Source organism: Balaenoptera acutorostrata, chromosome 3 (assembly GCF_949987535.1).
Source record: "Balaenoptera acutorostrata chromosome 3, mBalAcu1.1, whole genome shotgun sequence".
NCBI classification, from domain to species: Eukaryota; Metazoa; Chordata; class Mammalia; order Artiodactyla; family Balaenopteridae; genus Balaenoptera; species Balaenoptera acutorostrata.
In genome coordinates, this window is record NC_080066.1 from 10,448,220 (window position 1) to 10,464,745 (window position 16,526).

Sequence of the window (16,526 nt, forward strand, 5' to 3'; positions counted from 1 at the left end):
GAGCCAACAGAAAAAGAAACAAAGTAATAATAACTAGAGCATGCCAGGCGGTGGTGGGTGCTGCAGTATCTCATTTACCTGCCATGACCCTCTCATTTCACGTACAAGGGAACCGAAGCTTAGAGGGGACACTAATCTCACCCTCAGGTCACAATGTTGATGGCCAAACTGGATTTAACCAGGGCTGTTTGCCTCCAAAGCCCACGTCTTTAACCACCTCGCTACACTGTCCTTCTGGGGCTCAGTCTTCTCACTTGCATGAGAAACCTGTTCCTTACGAATCTCAAGTTCCATGACTCTGTGGTTCTACATGTAAACAGCCTTTCCAAGACACTGGAAGAGTACAATTAAGGAGTGTGGGTCACAGCAAAGTGAGTCTCTGTTTCAGGAAGTTCCACAACATAACTATTGATACTAGGACCCCAGGGACCCCTGCTTCTCCTTCCCTTGTCTTCCTTTTGCTCTAGAGAGATCTGAGATGGACCCCACTTCCTCTCCAAGATCAGGAAGTTCTCTCCTGGCTTACAGTTTCAGTCTCCCTTTTCATTCTTCCACCTTAGAGAAGATGGTGCCCTTCCAAAAAATAGGGACCAAGGTAAGAAAACGGGTTTTGGACAATGAGTACAGGTATACCTCGTTTTACTGCACTTGGCTTTATTGTGCTTCACAGATGCTGCGATGTTTACAAATTGAAAGTTTCTGGGAATGCTGTATCAAGCAAGTCTATTGGTACCATTTTTCCAACAGCAATGACTCACTTCGCATCTCTGTGGTAATTCTCACAATATTTCAAGCTTTTTCATTATTATAACATTTGTCACGGTGATGTGTGATCAGTGATTTTGATGTTACTGTTGTGATTAGTTTGGGGAGCCAGGAACCTCACGCTCTATGGACAATCTTATACAGACAGTGAACTTAATCAGTAAATGCTGTGTGTGTTCTGACTGCTCTACCAACCGGCTGTTTCCCTATCTCTCTCCCTCTTCTCTTCCCTGAGACATGACAATATTGAAATTAGGCCAATTAACAACCCTGCAATGGCCTCTAAGTGTTCAAGTGAAAGGAAGAGTTGCACGTCTCTCACTTTAAATCAAAATCTAGACATGATTAAGCTTAGTGAGGAAGGCATGTCAAAAGCTGAGATAGGCTGAAAGCTAGGCCTCTTGCAACAAACAGTCAGCCAAGTTGTGAATGCAAAAGAAAAGTCCTTGAAGGAAATTAAAAGTGCTACTCCAGTGAATGGTGAGAAAGCAAAACAGGCTTATTGGTGTTATGAAGAAAGTTTTAGTGATCTGGACAGAAGATCAAACCAGCCACAATATTCCCCTAAGCCAAAGCCTAATCCAGAGCAAGGCCCTAACTCTCTTCAATTTTGTGAAGACTGAGAGCGGTGAGGAAGCTGCAGGAGTCTGAAGCTAGGAGAGGTTGGTTCACGAGGTCTAAGGAAAGGGGCCGTCTCCATAACACAGCAATGCAAGGTGAAGCAGCAAGTGCTGACGCAGAAGCTGCAGCAAGTTATCCGGAAGATCTAACTAAGACAGTCAATGCAGGTGGCTACACTAAACAACAGATTTTCAGTGTAGACGAAATAGCCTTATATTAGAAGATGCCATCTAGGACTTTCATAGCTAGAGAAGAGAACTCAATGCCTGGCTTCAAAGGACAGGTTGACTCGCCTGTTAGAGGTTAATGCAGCTGGTGACTTTAAGCTAAAGACAATGTTCATTTACCATTCTGCAAATCCTAGGGCCATTAAGAATTATGCTAAATCTACTCTGCATGTGCTCTCTAAAGCAGCGGTCCCCAACCTTTTTGGCACCAGGCACCAGTTTCATGGAAGACAATTTTTCCACGGACCGGAGTGGGGCAGATGGTCCAGGTGGTAATGCGAGCAATGGGGAGTGATGGGGAGCCATGGGGAGCCATGGGGAGCCATGGGGAGCGATGGGGAGCGATGGGGAGCCATGGGGAGCCATGGGGAGCCATGGGTAGCCATGGGGAGCGATGGGGAGTGATGGGGAGCCATGGGGAGCGATGGGGAGAGATGGGGAGCCATGGGGAGCCATGGGGAGCGATGGGGAGCCATGCGGAGCGATGGGGAGCCATGGGGGAGCCATGGGGAGCGATGGGGAGCCATGGGGAGCGATGGGGAGCCATGGGGAGCCATGGGGAGAGATGGGGAGCCATGGGGAGCCATGGGGAGCCATGGGGAGCGATGGGGAGCCATGGGGAGCCATGGGGAGAGATGGGGAGCCATGGGGAGCGACGGGGAGCCATGGGGAGCGATGGGGAGCGATGGGGAGCCATGGGGAGAGATGGGGAGCCATGGGGAGCGACGGGGAGCGGTGGGGAGGCGTGGGGAGCCATGGGGAGCCATGGGGAGCGATGGGGAGCCACAGGGAGCGATGGGGAGCGACGGGGAGCCATGGGGAGTGATGGGGAGCGATGGGGAGCCATGGGGAGAGATGGGGAGCCATGGGGAGCGACGGGGAGCAACGGGGAGCGACGGGGAGCCGTGGGGAGCCGTGGGGAGCGATGGGGAGCCATGGGGAGCGATGGGAAGCCATGGGGAGCGGCAGACGAAGCCTCGCTTGCTTGCCCGCTGCTCACCTCCTGCTGTGCGGCCCAGTTCCTAACAGGACTGGTACCGGTCCACGGCCCGGGGGTTGGGGACCCCTGCTCTAAATGGAACAACAAAGCCTGGATGAGAGCACATCTGTTTACAACATGGTTTCCTGAATATTTTAAGCCCACTGTTGAGACCTACTGCTCAGAAAGAAGGTTCCTTCCAAAATATTATAGTTCATGGACAATGCACCTAGTCAGCCAAGACCTCTGGTGGACAACAGGATTAATGGCTTTTTCACGCCTGCTAACACAGCGTCCATTCTGCAGCCCATGGATCAAGAAGTAATTCTGACTTTCAAGTCTTATTATTTAAGAAATATATGTTGTAAGGCTATAGCTGCCACAGACAGTGATTCCTTTGATGAATCTGGGTAAAGTCAATTGAAAACCTTCTGGAAAGGATACACCATTCTAGATTCCATTAAGAACATTCATGATTCATGGGAAGAGGTCAAAATATCAGCATTAACAGGAGTCTGGAAGAAGTTGATTCCAACCCTCATGGATGACTTTGAGGGGCTCAAGCCTTTATGGGGGGAAGTAACTGCAGATGTGGTAGAAATAGCAAGAAAACTAGAATTAGAAGTGGAGCCTGAAGATGTGACTGAATGGCTACAATCTCATGGTAAAACTTGAACAGCTGAAGAGTTGCATCTTACGGATGAGCAAGGAAAGTGGTTTCTTAATGTGGAATCTACTCCTGGTGAAGATGCTGAGAAGACTGTTGAAATGACAACAAAAAACTGAGAATATGACATAAACTTAGTTGATGAAGCAGCAGCAGGGTTTGAGAAGACTGACTCCAATGTTGAAAGAAGTTCCACTGTGGGTAAAATGCTACCAAACACCATCGCAGGTCACAGAGGAATCGTTCATGAAAGGAAGAGTCAATCGATGAGGGAAACCTCGTTGCCTTTTAAGAAGTTGTCACGGTCACCCCAGCCTTTAGCAGCCACCGTCCTGATCAGTCAGTAGCCACCAGCATCAAGGCAAGACCCTCTACCAGCCAAAAAATTACAACTCGCTGAAGGATCAGATGCTAGCATTTTTTAACAATAAAGTATTTTTTAATTAAGGTATGTGCATTGTTTTTTTAGACGCAATGCTACTGCACACGTAAGAGACTACAATGTATTGTAGACATAACTTTTATATGCACTGGGAGACCAAAAACTTCATGTGACTTGCTTTATTGTGATATTCACCTTATTGCAAGGGGCTGGAACTGAACCTACAATATCTCCAAGGTGTGCCTGTATTCAGTTGAATTCGAGATGACAGCAAAATATCCAGGTTGCTGGCAATGAAAAACATGAACTTGGGGACTTTCCTGGTGGTGCAGGGGTTAAGAATCTGCCAGCCAATGCAGGGGACACTGGTTCGAGTCCTGGTCCAGGAAGATCCCACGTGCCGCGGAGCAACTAAGCACGACTACTGAGCCTGTGCTCTAGAGCCTGCGAGACACAACTCGCAGCCCACATGCCGCAACTACTGAAGCCCACACACCTAGAGTCCGTGCTCTGCAACAAGAGAAGCCTCCGCAGTGAGAAGCCCGCGCACCACAAGGGAGAGTAGCCCCCGCTCGCCGCAACTAGAGAAGCGCAGCAACGAAGACCCAATGCAGCCAAAAAAAAAAAAAAAAACCGCACACATGAACTTGGGAGACAGCAAGAGGTACATCTTTGGCTGTCAATCACACAGAGCTATCCACTGAGCCATGACGTCAGAAGAAATTGCTAAGTGTGAGAATATATAGAGAAAAGAGAAACACTCCAAGAACAGATCTTTGATGAGTATACATTTTGGGAATGGATGGATAGATAAATCTAAGTCAGAGAAAAAAAACTCAGAGAAGAGTCCAGTCATGGAAGCAAAGACAGGCGAGCATTTCAGGAAAAGGGGCATCCACAGGCTCAGACGCTGAAGTGAGGATGGTGGCATCATTTAGAGCTGGCTGTGTTCGTACCTTCTACGCCCCCAGCCATTATTTGTGGCAGTCACTAGTAATACTTCGATGAACATGAGCGTTGTACACAAGCAAGGTTAGAACAGAACAGAAAGTTTAGTTCTTGTCTTTTCTCACCATAAAATAATAAAATTCCTCTAAGACGGGCACAGCATGTAATTCAGTTTGCTTTGTTCTAATGAAATCACATTGATTGCTCTATGTGTCACACCTCTAATGCTTAAATGATGCAGTGCACAATTAAAGGAGTGACTCATGTATGCAGACACGCGTAACTGGTGGTGTTCTGTCTAATTATCAGCTTACATTTACTGAGGACTGTAATTTGACAAGACCTGGAGATGCTATAGGAAATATACTGACCTTTGGTAGATAAACAATTAAGAGAATTAAAGGAACAGGGAAGGAAGACACCTCCAAAGATTACCCATCTCATGTTCTGCCTTAACTACATCCTTAAAGGCAGAGAATCTTCCATAGCAACCCACACACACTCGTGGGATCAGTGGTTCCCAGGTCAGAATGGCCTGGGAACACATGTAGGGGCTCAGCAAGTCACCAGATAGTACAGCTGACCCTTGAACAACAGGGATTTGAACTGTGTGGGTCCGTTTGTATGCAAATTTTTTCAATAAATATTTTCAAATTGTGTGTAGAATATCATGTGCAAGACTTAAAGTGGAGAACCTATCTTTACAGGCATAAGGGGAGTGACAGTTAATATAAACTTAACAATGTGCTACTGTTCTTACTCTTGTATCACTCTGCTTTCAAAGAATTACTTTATTGTACAGAATGCCTCTCTCTCGTAAATGGAGAAACTGCGTATCAGCCTATCAACACAAAGTAGTTTTCTGAAACATGTACCGATGTCTCCATTACTGTAGGATGAATATGGCTGTAATATGCCTTAACATTTTATAAGATTCACTCATTAGTGTATCGGCTGGGCTGCGGTGAAGCAATTGTACGGATGACACCGGGTGACATAAGGCAACCATACCGCTGCTTCTTCCTTATCAACGCACAAATCGTCCCTGTAAGTAAATATGAATTTCTTCTTCACATTACCTTTTCATTTTTGATGTTTAGTGTTAGTATAACACCTACAGTGTTTTGGATCATCTAAGACAATACTGATGTAGGTACCGACAGATGATTCACCTTGTGAACAGACGACATAAACTTACGGCATCAGTAGAGACAGTACAGTACTTTCACTGTATTTTCTCTTCCTTATAATTTTCTTAATAACATTTTCGTTTCTCTACCTTAACTTATTATAAGAATATTGTATATAATACACATAATATACAAAATATGTGTTAACTGGGTTATCAGTAAGGCTTCTGGTTAACAGTAGGCTATTAGGAGTTAAGTTTGAGAAAAGTCAAAAGCAGATTTTTGCATAAGTAAATAAGGAGATTTTTGACGGCCATGGGGGTCGGCGCCCCTCAACCCCCCACTGTTCAAGGGTCATTGTATTCTCTGGCTCTGGCCCACCCCTACTGCGGAGCCTCTAATGCTTCCTCAGGGCCCCACTCAGCCATGCGCAGGAAGGCCCTCCAGGCTGTCTCATGTGCCCTGGACCCTGGGGATCACCGTGCAGCCAAGGCCTCTAACGCCTCAAATCTACGGCAAAGTCCTCACAAGGGTGCAACTCACCCCACGTGTGAAACCTTGGAATATTCGACAAAGGGGCCTGCAGTGAGGCGTGCAAAGTCAGCAGCGCAGCCTTGCATTCACAGGGCTCCGTGAAGTGCTCACGACACAGTGCTTCTAGCGTGTCCTGGTTAGTTACACCTCCTTCCTCCAGGACTCCCTCCTCCAGGACATCCAGTCTCCTGGATCCCCCCGACCCTCGCCGTCTGCCTGCTCACTCTCCGCAGGTGAACTCATTGCCTACTTTCCTGTGAGTTCAGAAACCAGCCGGTGATGGTCATCAGCAAGCTCCGGATGAAAGCATGCGTGGCTCCCGGGAGACCACGCGCTGCTGTACACGGGAATCCTGTCTTACGGCCCTATAGCTCCCGGGCCTAGAACAGCTCCTGGCACTTAGTAGGTACTCAGTAAATATGAGCCACATGGGTGGATGAATGAATGAATGGTGGGCTCTGGAGTCAAATAGAGAGACATGGCTTCAAACCCCAATTCAGTCACTTATTAGCTTTTTGACATTAGGCAACTTATTATAATTTTCTTGGTCTGTTTCCTCCTGTAGAAAATAGACAATAACCCCTGTCATATCGCTGAAGGAATTAAGAGAGATTATGGAGGTAAAATGCCCAGCACAGTGCCTGACACAGAGTAACTGATCCATAAATAATATTTTCTCTTTCTCCACAGCAGAGAGCACACATCTGCCATTTGGTTGATGTCTCCTGCAGCGTCTGGGAAAGTGCTGGGCATGTGAGAGACACGCAAGCAATGCTTGCTGAACTAAATTGCAGTAACAGGAGAAAACTACAGTGAAACAGCAATCATTTATATTTATGAGCATTTTCTAGCACTGAGTTCTGTATGCTCATTTTCTTCTTGGAAGTGAGTAGCCTCTTTTTAAAATTTCCTCTTTAAAATCATCTACATTTAGGAAAGGCTTTAAGTCACAACTTATACGACAGCAGCAACATGAGAAATACCATCAGTATACAACTAAATGTGGTCAGAGATGGGGGTAGGATAACATGAGTAGAGGCAAAAAGAGAAGAAAAGAATTTATTCCATTCAAAGAAAGGGTAAGTTCCTTTAAAAAATTGTCTACTCTGATTCTTCTCTGCCACCTCAGATCCATTCTTCACTCTTCTTTGCCTTGCTCTGTGACCCCCAAATCTAACCTCTACAGACTGGGGTTCCTGGGCTCCCTTGCTCTCTGGCTTCCAGCTGGGTTCAGCCAACAGGGAGCACAGGTAGGAGGCTGGAAGGAGGGAGAAGAGGTCGAGGTTTTCCTCCCCTCACTTGCTCTCTTTCTCCCAGTAGCTGTACAGTTGTCCCTCAATATCCACGGGTTCTGCATCCACGGATTCAACCAACCGGATCTGTGGATGTGGAACCTACGGACACAGAGGGCTGACTCGGCATCTGCGGATACGGCAGAGGGCTCTGGAACCAATCCCTCGCAGGTACAAAGGGACGACCATATTCCTTTTGGCAGCAGCTCCCGACAGGCAGCAGTCCTCCACAGCCCTACTTCTCACCAGGCTCTGCAGTGTGGTCCCTCCTTCTGCCCTTCAGACCCAGCGGTAGGAATGATTTCTCAATGCTGTTCATCTGTGGGTATCTCACCGTTTATTCTTGGTTCTTCAATGCCCTCTACCTCTGTAAACAGTCCTCTCAGTTAAACCCTCTGAACTGGTTCTTTCCTTCCAGTTCCTGAATGACAGGGTACATTTATATTTATCATTTTAAAAAGGACCTACTAAGAATTCTTCTATTATATCACTGATACTTTCATTTTTAAAGATCATTAAAAAAGCTTCTCTAGAATTTAACAATGCCAATTCAAATTAAGTAAAATAAAAAAACAGATGTAAAAAAACCTGGAAACATGGAAGAATTATAAGGCAGATGTGCTTGAATTATAACTGAGATATATTTCACCCTGATTGTAAATTGGAATACTTTTCCCCAATAAACAATGTTGTAAAACAATAATCCTTTAGGCCAGCTGAAAATAAGCTTACTTTCTTAATGGTATGCCTACAATATGGTCCTATTGTGCTATTTCCTGGACCATACGGTGCAATAGTTCAATAAGCGTGAACGAGATTATTTGTATGGTTACAAATCCAGAGCCTCACTGTGTAGCTGCTCACATCGTACTCTACGTGGATGGCGCTGCAGCACCCGACTCCAGGCAACCCGCTGCGATGGTGCCCTTGACGCTGTGCAACATGGCGGCCCCATCTAAATCCCAGTAATTCAGCGTCTTAAGTGGACATTCCCCAAAGACCTGAAGGACAGAGTCTTACACAGTTATGAGAGCAGGACAGATTGTTCTGAGAACCAGTTAAGTCTCCACACTTGCATAAGAGGTTCCTCCAGGTATGGGTGGCAAAGGCACTAACATGCATGGCCACTAAGTTCTGGGCCCCAGCACACCTTGATAACAGGAGCTGCTGTTTACTGACATTTTCAGTGTCCCATGTACTGCGCGAGATATTATTTCTAATCTTCACACAACTATCAACACTACTACTGCTAATAAGGGCTTAAACTTCATGGGGTTCTTTCTATGTGCGCTTCATTGCACTAGATACTTTACAGGCATGATCTTAATTAGGTAGGTACCACTGCTCTCTCCTTTTTAAAAATGAAAAACTGAGGTGCAGAGAGGGTAAGCATTTCAAATTCTAACACACAGTAGGTTGCAGAAACAAGAGCCTATAAGGGTCTTTAAGGTTTAAATATCTCACCCAAGGTGGACCACATGCCAGGGAGCCACAATTCAAAGCCATATTTGCCTAAAAATCATGCCTGACATTTCTGGAACTGAAGACCAAAGGATAATTTTCTACACCAAAGGCTGAGCTCAGAGGTTGGCTCCAAGCAACTTATATTCACAATTTATCATAAACTGAATGATAGCAAATTTGAAGGCACTTATAATTAAATACTAATGTACTTGCACATAAAGGAAGCTTATGTTCCTGAGAATTTAATGTACAACACATAACTACAATAATGTAGATATGTTTGGCATAAAACCAACATAAGAAAAATGGAAGACTCTAAATTGCCACAACTTTTAAAAAAATAATATAAAGACCAGGGTACAAATTCCATGTTGTGATTAGTTTTTTCATAACAACAACAAACAAAGATGTTTTGGAATCATGAGGACAGGAGAAAAATTTTGTCATTCAGCTACAAACTGCCAAAAGGAACTCACTCAACCTAAACATTCCAGAATATGGTGTTGGTGGCTTAAATCAGCAAGCAGGAAAAAGAACACTACAATAAAGCCCCTTCCTGAATCCTTTTTTTGTTTGTTTTTTGGTCCCTTGTGTGTAAACATTGGGAAGCACAGAATCAACACAAAGATCTATTTATATATACCAGCATTTAAAAGAAAAAAAATGACTGTTATTTCTAATTAAATTTCATACTTGTTTTGTGTAGAGAAGTATATTCTCTCCTACTTCAGAAATTACTCTAAGTTATCCTGTTAGTACCTCTATGATGGGCTGAGGCTTTCTATCTGTTTTCATAAACTTTATGTTATTTATTAACTCCTTTACTGGAGGTAACATATGAGAGAGTAAGACAGTGCTGAGGCATCTCTGCTTCCAACAGTAAATGCCTCACACATAGTAGATGATTAATAAAATTCTGTTGAAATTTTGTTAAATGAGTAAGACATTTTATTATTAAAACAAAAGCATCATCTTTGCTTACGTTTCCCAGAAAATAGGAAATATGTGACATGAACTTACATGGCTTGGTGGATAACTCGGGATTTCTCCAGAAGGTATTCAGAAATCTGTGCTCCCACGACAGTCCCAGAAGGGGTAAATTTCATTTCTAAGTATTTTCCAAATCGGCTGGAATTGTCATTTATAATAGTGCAGGCATTGCCAAAGGCTTCCACCAAATTATTCACTTGTAAAATCTTCTCTTGCAGGGTTTTGTTATTAGCCTAGAGAAAATGTCAAGATATAAAAAAATGTAAAAAATTAATTTTGTATAGAATGGAATGTCTCTTCTTTGATAAGCACTTTATGTAGATGTAAACATACAAGTGCATCTTCTTGGTTTGTTGCCAGAAGTTACAACCTAGTATATTTTTCCCCTCCTGCTGGTGCATTCACTCACTTCCTTTCTTAGAGGGGCGAAGAGATCCTTTACACTTTTTCTATTCAAATACAGTTCTGTTAAGTTCCTGATTTACAAACACAATTTATAAGCAGTCTACGCATACTGAGATACATCTCAAACTTTGTTATTCCTTCTCTACCTACATGGGTCCCCATCCACATGATCCCCAAAGCTGTGGACCAACTTCCCTTGCTTCCATGGAAGCTGTCAAACCTGCAACTAGAGGAGTAAAGGTAACGTGTGAACTCAGAAGTAGAGGAGAGGGAATAATCGTGAAAATCAAGAACAGCTCGGGTGTGTGGAAGGGAGATGTGGATCCCTGGTCCAGGCCAGCAGGCCTACGTGGCTGGCCCTCTATTTTCTCCTACACCATCTCACATTTTCCTTCCCCAAAACAAGCATCATGGTGGGTTTTTTTTCTTTACCACTTTACCTGAAATTCCACCAGAAATTTATTTCGGTTAACAACCAACCTCTTTTAGAAGGCATCCCCCCTCTTAGAGGTTTAAGGAGGTATCAGTCATTCACATCTTAGTAGAAATGGATCAAGTGGATTATTTTCAGTGTAATACCTTGCTGAAGTCAGCTGTGTTAAAGGTACGGAAATGTTTATGTAAGGGAGAGGAGCAGCAGGTATTTCTGGAACATGAGCTACATTAGAATTTGGGTGGGCTGAGGGGGCATTCACAGTGCGGTTTGGGGGGCATATAAGGATTTTGGATATCCTCTAAAAGAGGCAATAAAGGGCGAGAGAAGAGAGGAGCAAGAATTGGGATAAACTTGACTCTTTTTAAATGTTGTTTGGGGCTGGCCTTGCACTCATGAAAAAGGTGAGAAAACATCAACCACCTGTATTAGGTAGCAGTGCCCTGCTATGTAAGGTTTGGAAGACTGTGTATTACAAAGGTAAATTCCATCCACCAAACATACCATTTTTGCATCTGCTAAATCTTTATCAAGGAGATAACTAAAAGACACACTCAGTCCCGATAAGGGTAGAATTCTTTTGTTTTTATATCACCATCTCCAATTAATATCAAGTCACATTTTTAGATCTAGCACAAGATAAAGATATTAAATAAACATTAGATGTGCTGACATCCACAAAACAACATTCATACGAGTTAATCCGTTATTGACGAGAGCCTCTATCGACTTCACAAAGCAAGAAAGAATGGCAAAGGCCCTTGCGGAAGGCCCCTGAGTAAATTAATTCAGGTGTTCAACTCTTCCACGCCAGGAGGGTATGCTGTGCCACACCACCCCAACTCTCTCCAAAATGACCTTTATTTCAGTGACCTTCAAAGCTTGTAGGGTGATGCTTATCCCAGAAGTAAGGAGAGGGAAGTGGATGGGCAAGGGGATGGGGAAGGGATTGAGATGACAGCCCTGAGGTAGGCCCCCCTTCCTGGCCTCTCCTGGCTCTTCCAGTTCTGAGGGGTCACAGGCCTGGTTACTAGTATATTTCTATTCCATACCCACACCCATGATGGAAAACATATAACCAGTCAGTTGATTTTTAACAGGAACATGAAATTCTTTCGACACATTATTTTGACAATGAATTAGACTCAATTAAGCAGCTGTTTTGACACCATGAGGCACCCTTTTATACAGTGGTTGGGTCTGGCCTTGTACCCACAGTGCTTTGTAGCACAAGATTCCTATAATCACTGTGACGGCAAAAATTTTAAGATGACTCTACTTTTAACTATGCAAATCACTATAAACATTTTCCAAGGGATAAGTTGTACACCATGTTTTTTTTTTTTTTAGCCATTAGCCTAATGAGAACACATTATTCTTGATTTATCTTATTTCAAGGACTCTACTTGGAAAATCAAACCAAGCCTCTATCCTCAACATCCCATTTTTAAAAATTAAGGTAAAATTACATAGAGTGAGAGTCATCCTTTATATAGTTCTGAAAGTTTTTACAAACATACGCGACCATAAATCTCCCACTATAGTCCACACACAGAACAATCCCATCACCCCAAAAATTGTCTCATTACTCTTTGCAACCCTTCCCTCCACTCTCAGCCACTGAAAATCCCTGATTTGTTTTTGTGCCTACGGTTTTAAATCTGCAAGAATGACACAGCAAGTGAACTATACATGTAGTCTTCTTAATCTGCTTCTCTGACTTAGCCTAATGCATTTGAGATTTATCCAAATCTCATCCAGTGAGCTTCATTCCTTGTATCAGTGTTCATTCTTTTTTATTGCTGAGTAATATTCCATGACATGGATGTACCATAGTTTGTTTATTCATTTCCTAGTTCTGTTGTTTCCACTCTCTGGAGATTATGAACAAAGCTGCTATAAATTATTTGTCTGTAGCTTTTTTGTATGAACGTGGGTTTTCATTTCACTTGAACAAATACCTAGGAGTAGGACTGCTGGGTTGTATGATAAGCATGGTTAGACTTTCTAAGAAACTTCTGAGCTGTTTTCCAAAGAGGCTGTACCATTTTGCATTCTCATCAGCAATACACGAGAGTTTCATCCAGTTCCTCTATGTTCTTGTCAGCACTTAGCATTGTCAGGTTTTAAAAAAAAATTTAGCCATTTTAATGGGTATGTAATGGTGTCTCACTATGGTTTTAATTTGCATTTCCCTAATGACTACTGGTGTTGAACATCATATTTTCATTTGCTTTTTCTGCCATTTACATATCATCTTTGTTGAAATGGCTAGTCAATTTTTTTGTTCATTTTTAAATTGTTATTTGATTTCTCATTATGGAATTTTAAGAGTTTTTAAAAATATATCTTCTGGATACAAGCCTTTTATTAGATATGTGACTTGCAAATAGTGTCTCTGAGTCTGTAGCTTGTGTTTTCATTTTCTTAACAGTATCATTCAGAGAACAGAATGTTCTTAATTTTGGTGAAATCAAACTTTTCCCTTTATGGATTATGCTTTTTATGTTGCATCTAACAGCTCTTTGCCTGACCCAAAATGACAAAGAACAAAGTTAACTGACTTAATTTTCTTCTAGAAATTTTATAGTTTTTGGTTTAATCTTTAGGTCTATGATCCATTTGAAGTTAATTTTTTATAGCATGTGCGGTCTAGAGTAAGGTTCAGTCCTTTTGTATGCACATATTCCAGCACCATTTGTTAAAAGACTATCATTAATTGACCTTGCACCTTTGCTGAAAATCAATAAATCATACATGTGCAGATTCTTTATTCTATTCCATTGATCTGTATACCATCTTTTCTTTAATAACACACTGTCTTGACTATCAAAGCTTTTATAGTGAGTCTTGAAATCAGGTAGTATTTATTAATCCTCCAATTTTGTTCTTTTTTAAAACTGATTATGATAGTTCCTTTGCCTTTCCATATACATTTTTGATTCAGTTTGTCAGTTTCTAAAAAATAAAAGCCTGCTGGGATTTTTACTGTAAACTACATTGAATCTACAGATCAATCTGTGGAGGACAGACATCTTAATAATATTGAGTCTTTTAATCCATGAACAGGTCATATCTCTCCTATTATTCAGGTCTTCTTTGATTTCTTTTATCAACTTTTTCTATTTTTCAGCATACAAATCTTGCACATGTTTTGTAAGATCTAGATTTCAATAGTTCATGTTTTATGGTGCTAATATAAATGATATATTTAAGTTTAAACCGATCATTGTTAGTATGTATATAATATATAAATATAATTAATTTTTGTATATTGACTCCCCTTTATCTTGCTGGTAACAAAGGAAGAGGAAGTAAGGAAAGCATTCAGCGAATACGTTAGGGAAAAAAGAGAGAAAATCACCTCTAGAAAGCCTTGTCTACTAAGAGTGAGAAAAGTTAGAATTTGCTTAAAACAAAACATATGCTCTTTATATTGTTATATTTTAAACTCACAAAGGACAGCAAGTGTGTTCTAATTTCTGTGCATTATTAAATGTGGAAATTCGTAAATATTAACCTAATCAGTTAAATTAAATTCTGAAGTATAACAAATATTTCTGCTAGGACAGAGAAAAATTAAATGATACCTTTCCAAGTACTGTCAGCTGCTGAACTAGGAGATGAGCACTTTCCGTCTTTCCAGCACCACTTTCCCCGGAAATAACAATGCACTGCACAGTGAGGAAAGGAAACTGTGAGAAGACTTGATCCTCACAAAATGCAGCTGACACACGAGAAACTAAGAGGAGAATTCTCTCCTTACCTGATCTGAATTATATGTCACCATAGACTGGTATCCTAAGTCAGCCATGGCAAAAATGTGAGGAGGATTGGCAGTTCTCTTTGCTCCAATGTACAGTTTGGAATGCTGAAGGTTAAAAAGAACATGTGCTGTAGGGCTTTTGTTTTTCTTTAAACCCTATATATTTACAGATAGAGTACAAATTTTTAAAGCAAAAGGTGAATCAAAATACAGCTTCATACCACCAAAACATTACATCCATATTACATACACACATACATGCACAAATCATGGACAATTATATAAAATAAAAGTTTGACATAAAACAACAGGGAAAAATGATATGACATAATATGACATCACTTTGGCGGTGGTATTTAAAAGAAGACTCTTTTGGAAGTGCATACCACTTCCAAAGCAGAACTTAAAGTTTCAAAATACTATGATTTCCTTAAATAAGCAGATACTTTATAAATAAGACAATCAGGTATCATTTTGTTGACTATTCCTTGGATATAATAATGTATGACATACGATCACTACCTTTTTCCTTTCATATCATTTAACATACACTTTCTCATTTGCTTTGCCCAAGATCACACAGTTAATTGATAGCAGAATTTGTGCTAAAGCCCAGGTCTTCTAAAACTTGGTCTAGGTTCATAAATATGCCATTATTCTTGTAAATCTTAAAGTGGTAGAGACTGAGAGGATTACATACTTTTCACACAAAAAATTATATTAAGCACAGTATTATTCTAGAGTAATATAATATAATACAATATAATATTCTAGAGTACACAAATAGCTAGAAGAGTATGGATACAATTGAAAATGAAAAACAGCCTAGCTTAACTCCAGAACACTATTCTATATTTAAACATTAGGGGTGAATAATGGATAATTATGTGCTTATATTCATAAAACATATTGTCTGATATTAAGAAATTAACCAGAAGGAATTTTTAAACTCATAATGATGAGTTTTACAGCCATTAAGTTTATAGTACCTATATATACAATGTAATTTTACTTTTGACTCTCCTATACTTGGTTCAGAGGTAGACATTAAGTCTATACTTTTTAGGCATCTGTTTATTGATATGATATGTAGTGTGGACCAGTTACCAATTACCAAGGACAAGAAGTAATTAACATTTCTCACACAAAGACCACAAACTGCATCCAGATCAATTCATCTTCTGTTTTTTCCTATCTCTACGTTTTAACAATAATTATTTAACTGTTTATTCAAAGGATTAGATAAAATTAAATTAAATTAATTTAAATACCTGAAGAGTATAAATTTTTGTACAAAGTAAGAAAATGTGTACAAGCCACACCACATACCTCTGTGGAATAAAGACCCAGACTCTGAAAAGGGTTAAGAGCAATGAGTATGTCTCCCACATAGAAGTAAATCTGATCTCTGGAGTAACACTTCTCAAGTTGCTCTGAGACTGTATTCTATAACAAAATAAAAATAATCTCTTTTTGTTAAAAATCATTGATGGTCAATCATCATTTTAAAAGTAAACGATAAGAAATAAAACATCTGGAATCTGGAGGAAGGATCAGAAAGAAATAGATCTATTGAGAGTAAGAAGTGTAACCTCCGGTCAGCAACTATCCTTCCCCTTGATGGGTATTTTCTTTTCTTTCAGGAGCTGTAGAGGGATGTCATTGTTACCTGTGTTTTCCACAGAATATATTATATGTTACAGGGATTATATATACACAATGCTTTCAAGGAAGTAAGTAAATGCAGTAGTTGAAGTAAAGAGAAAGAACACTAGAAAAGGGAAGAGAAGATATAGTGAACATGATTTTATTCCAAATGAAGGTTACTCAATGGCTCTGTGGAATGTCTTAGTTCCTTTGCTTAAATGTTTGGCTTTGAGGCAGAGTAAAAAGTACAGAAAAGTAACTTCCACAACTGATAAA

The 16,526-nt window shown here is 41.0% G+C and overlaps 1 protein-coding gene across 15 annotated transcripts in view; it reads right to left on the reverse strand.

Annotated features, from left to right (window-relative positions):
* The window catches only part of MYO3A (myosin IIIA), a 190,803-nt gene that overhangs the window by 87,722 nt on the left and 86,555 nt on the right, over nucleotides 1–16,526 (reverse strand). For all 15 annotated transcript variants that reach the window (XR_009007533.1, XR_009007534.1, XM_057543227.1 and 12 more), the window contains 4 exons: nucleotides 15,933–16,049; nucleotides 14,604–14,708; nucleotides 14,428–14,511; nucleotides 10,030–10,232 (listed from right to left, as the gene is read on the reverse strand). Coding sequence is in view for 13 of the 15 variants with exons in the window: in XM_057543227.1 (XP_057399210.1) it covers nucleotides 10,030–10,232; nucleotides 14,428–14,511; nucleotides 14,604–14,708; nucleotides 15,933–16,049 (509 nt within the window). In the remaining 2 variants the exon portion in view is untranslated. The remainder of the gene's footprint in view (nucleotides 1–10,029; nucleotides 10,233–14,427; nucleotides 14,512–14,603; nucleotides 14,709–15,932; nucleotides 16,050–16,526) is intronic.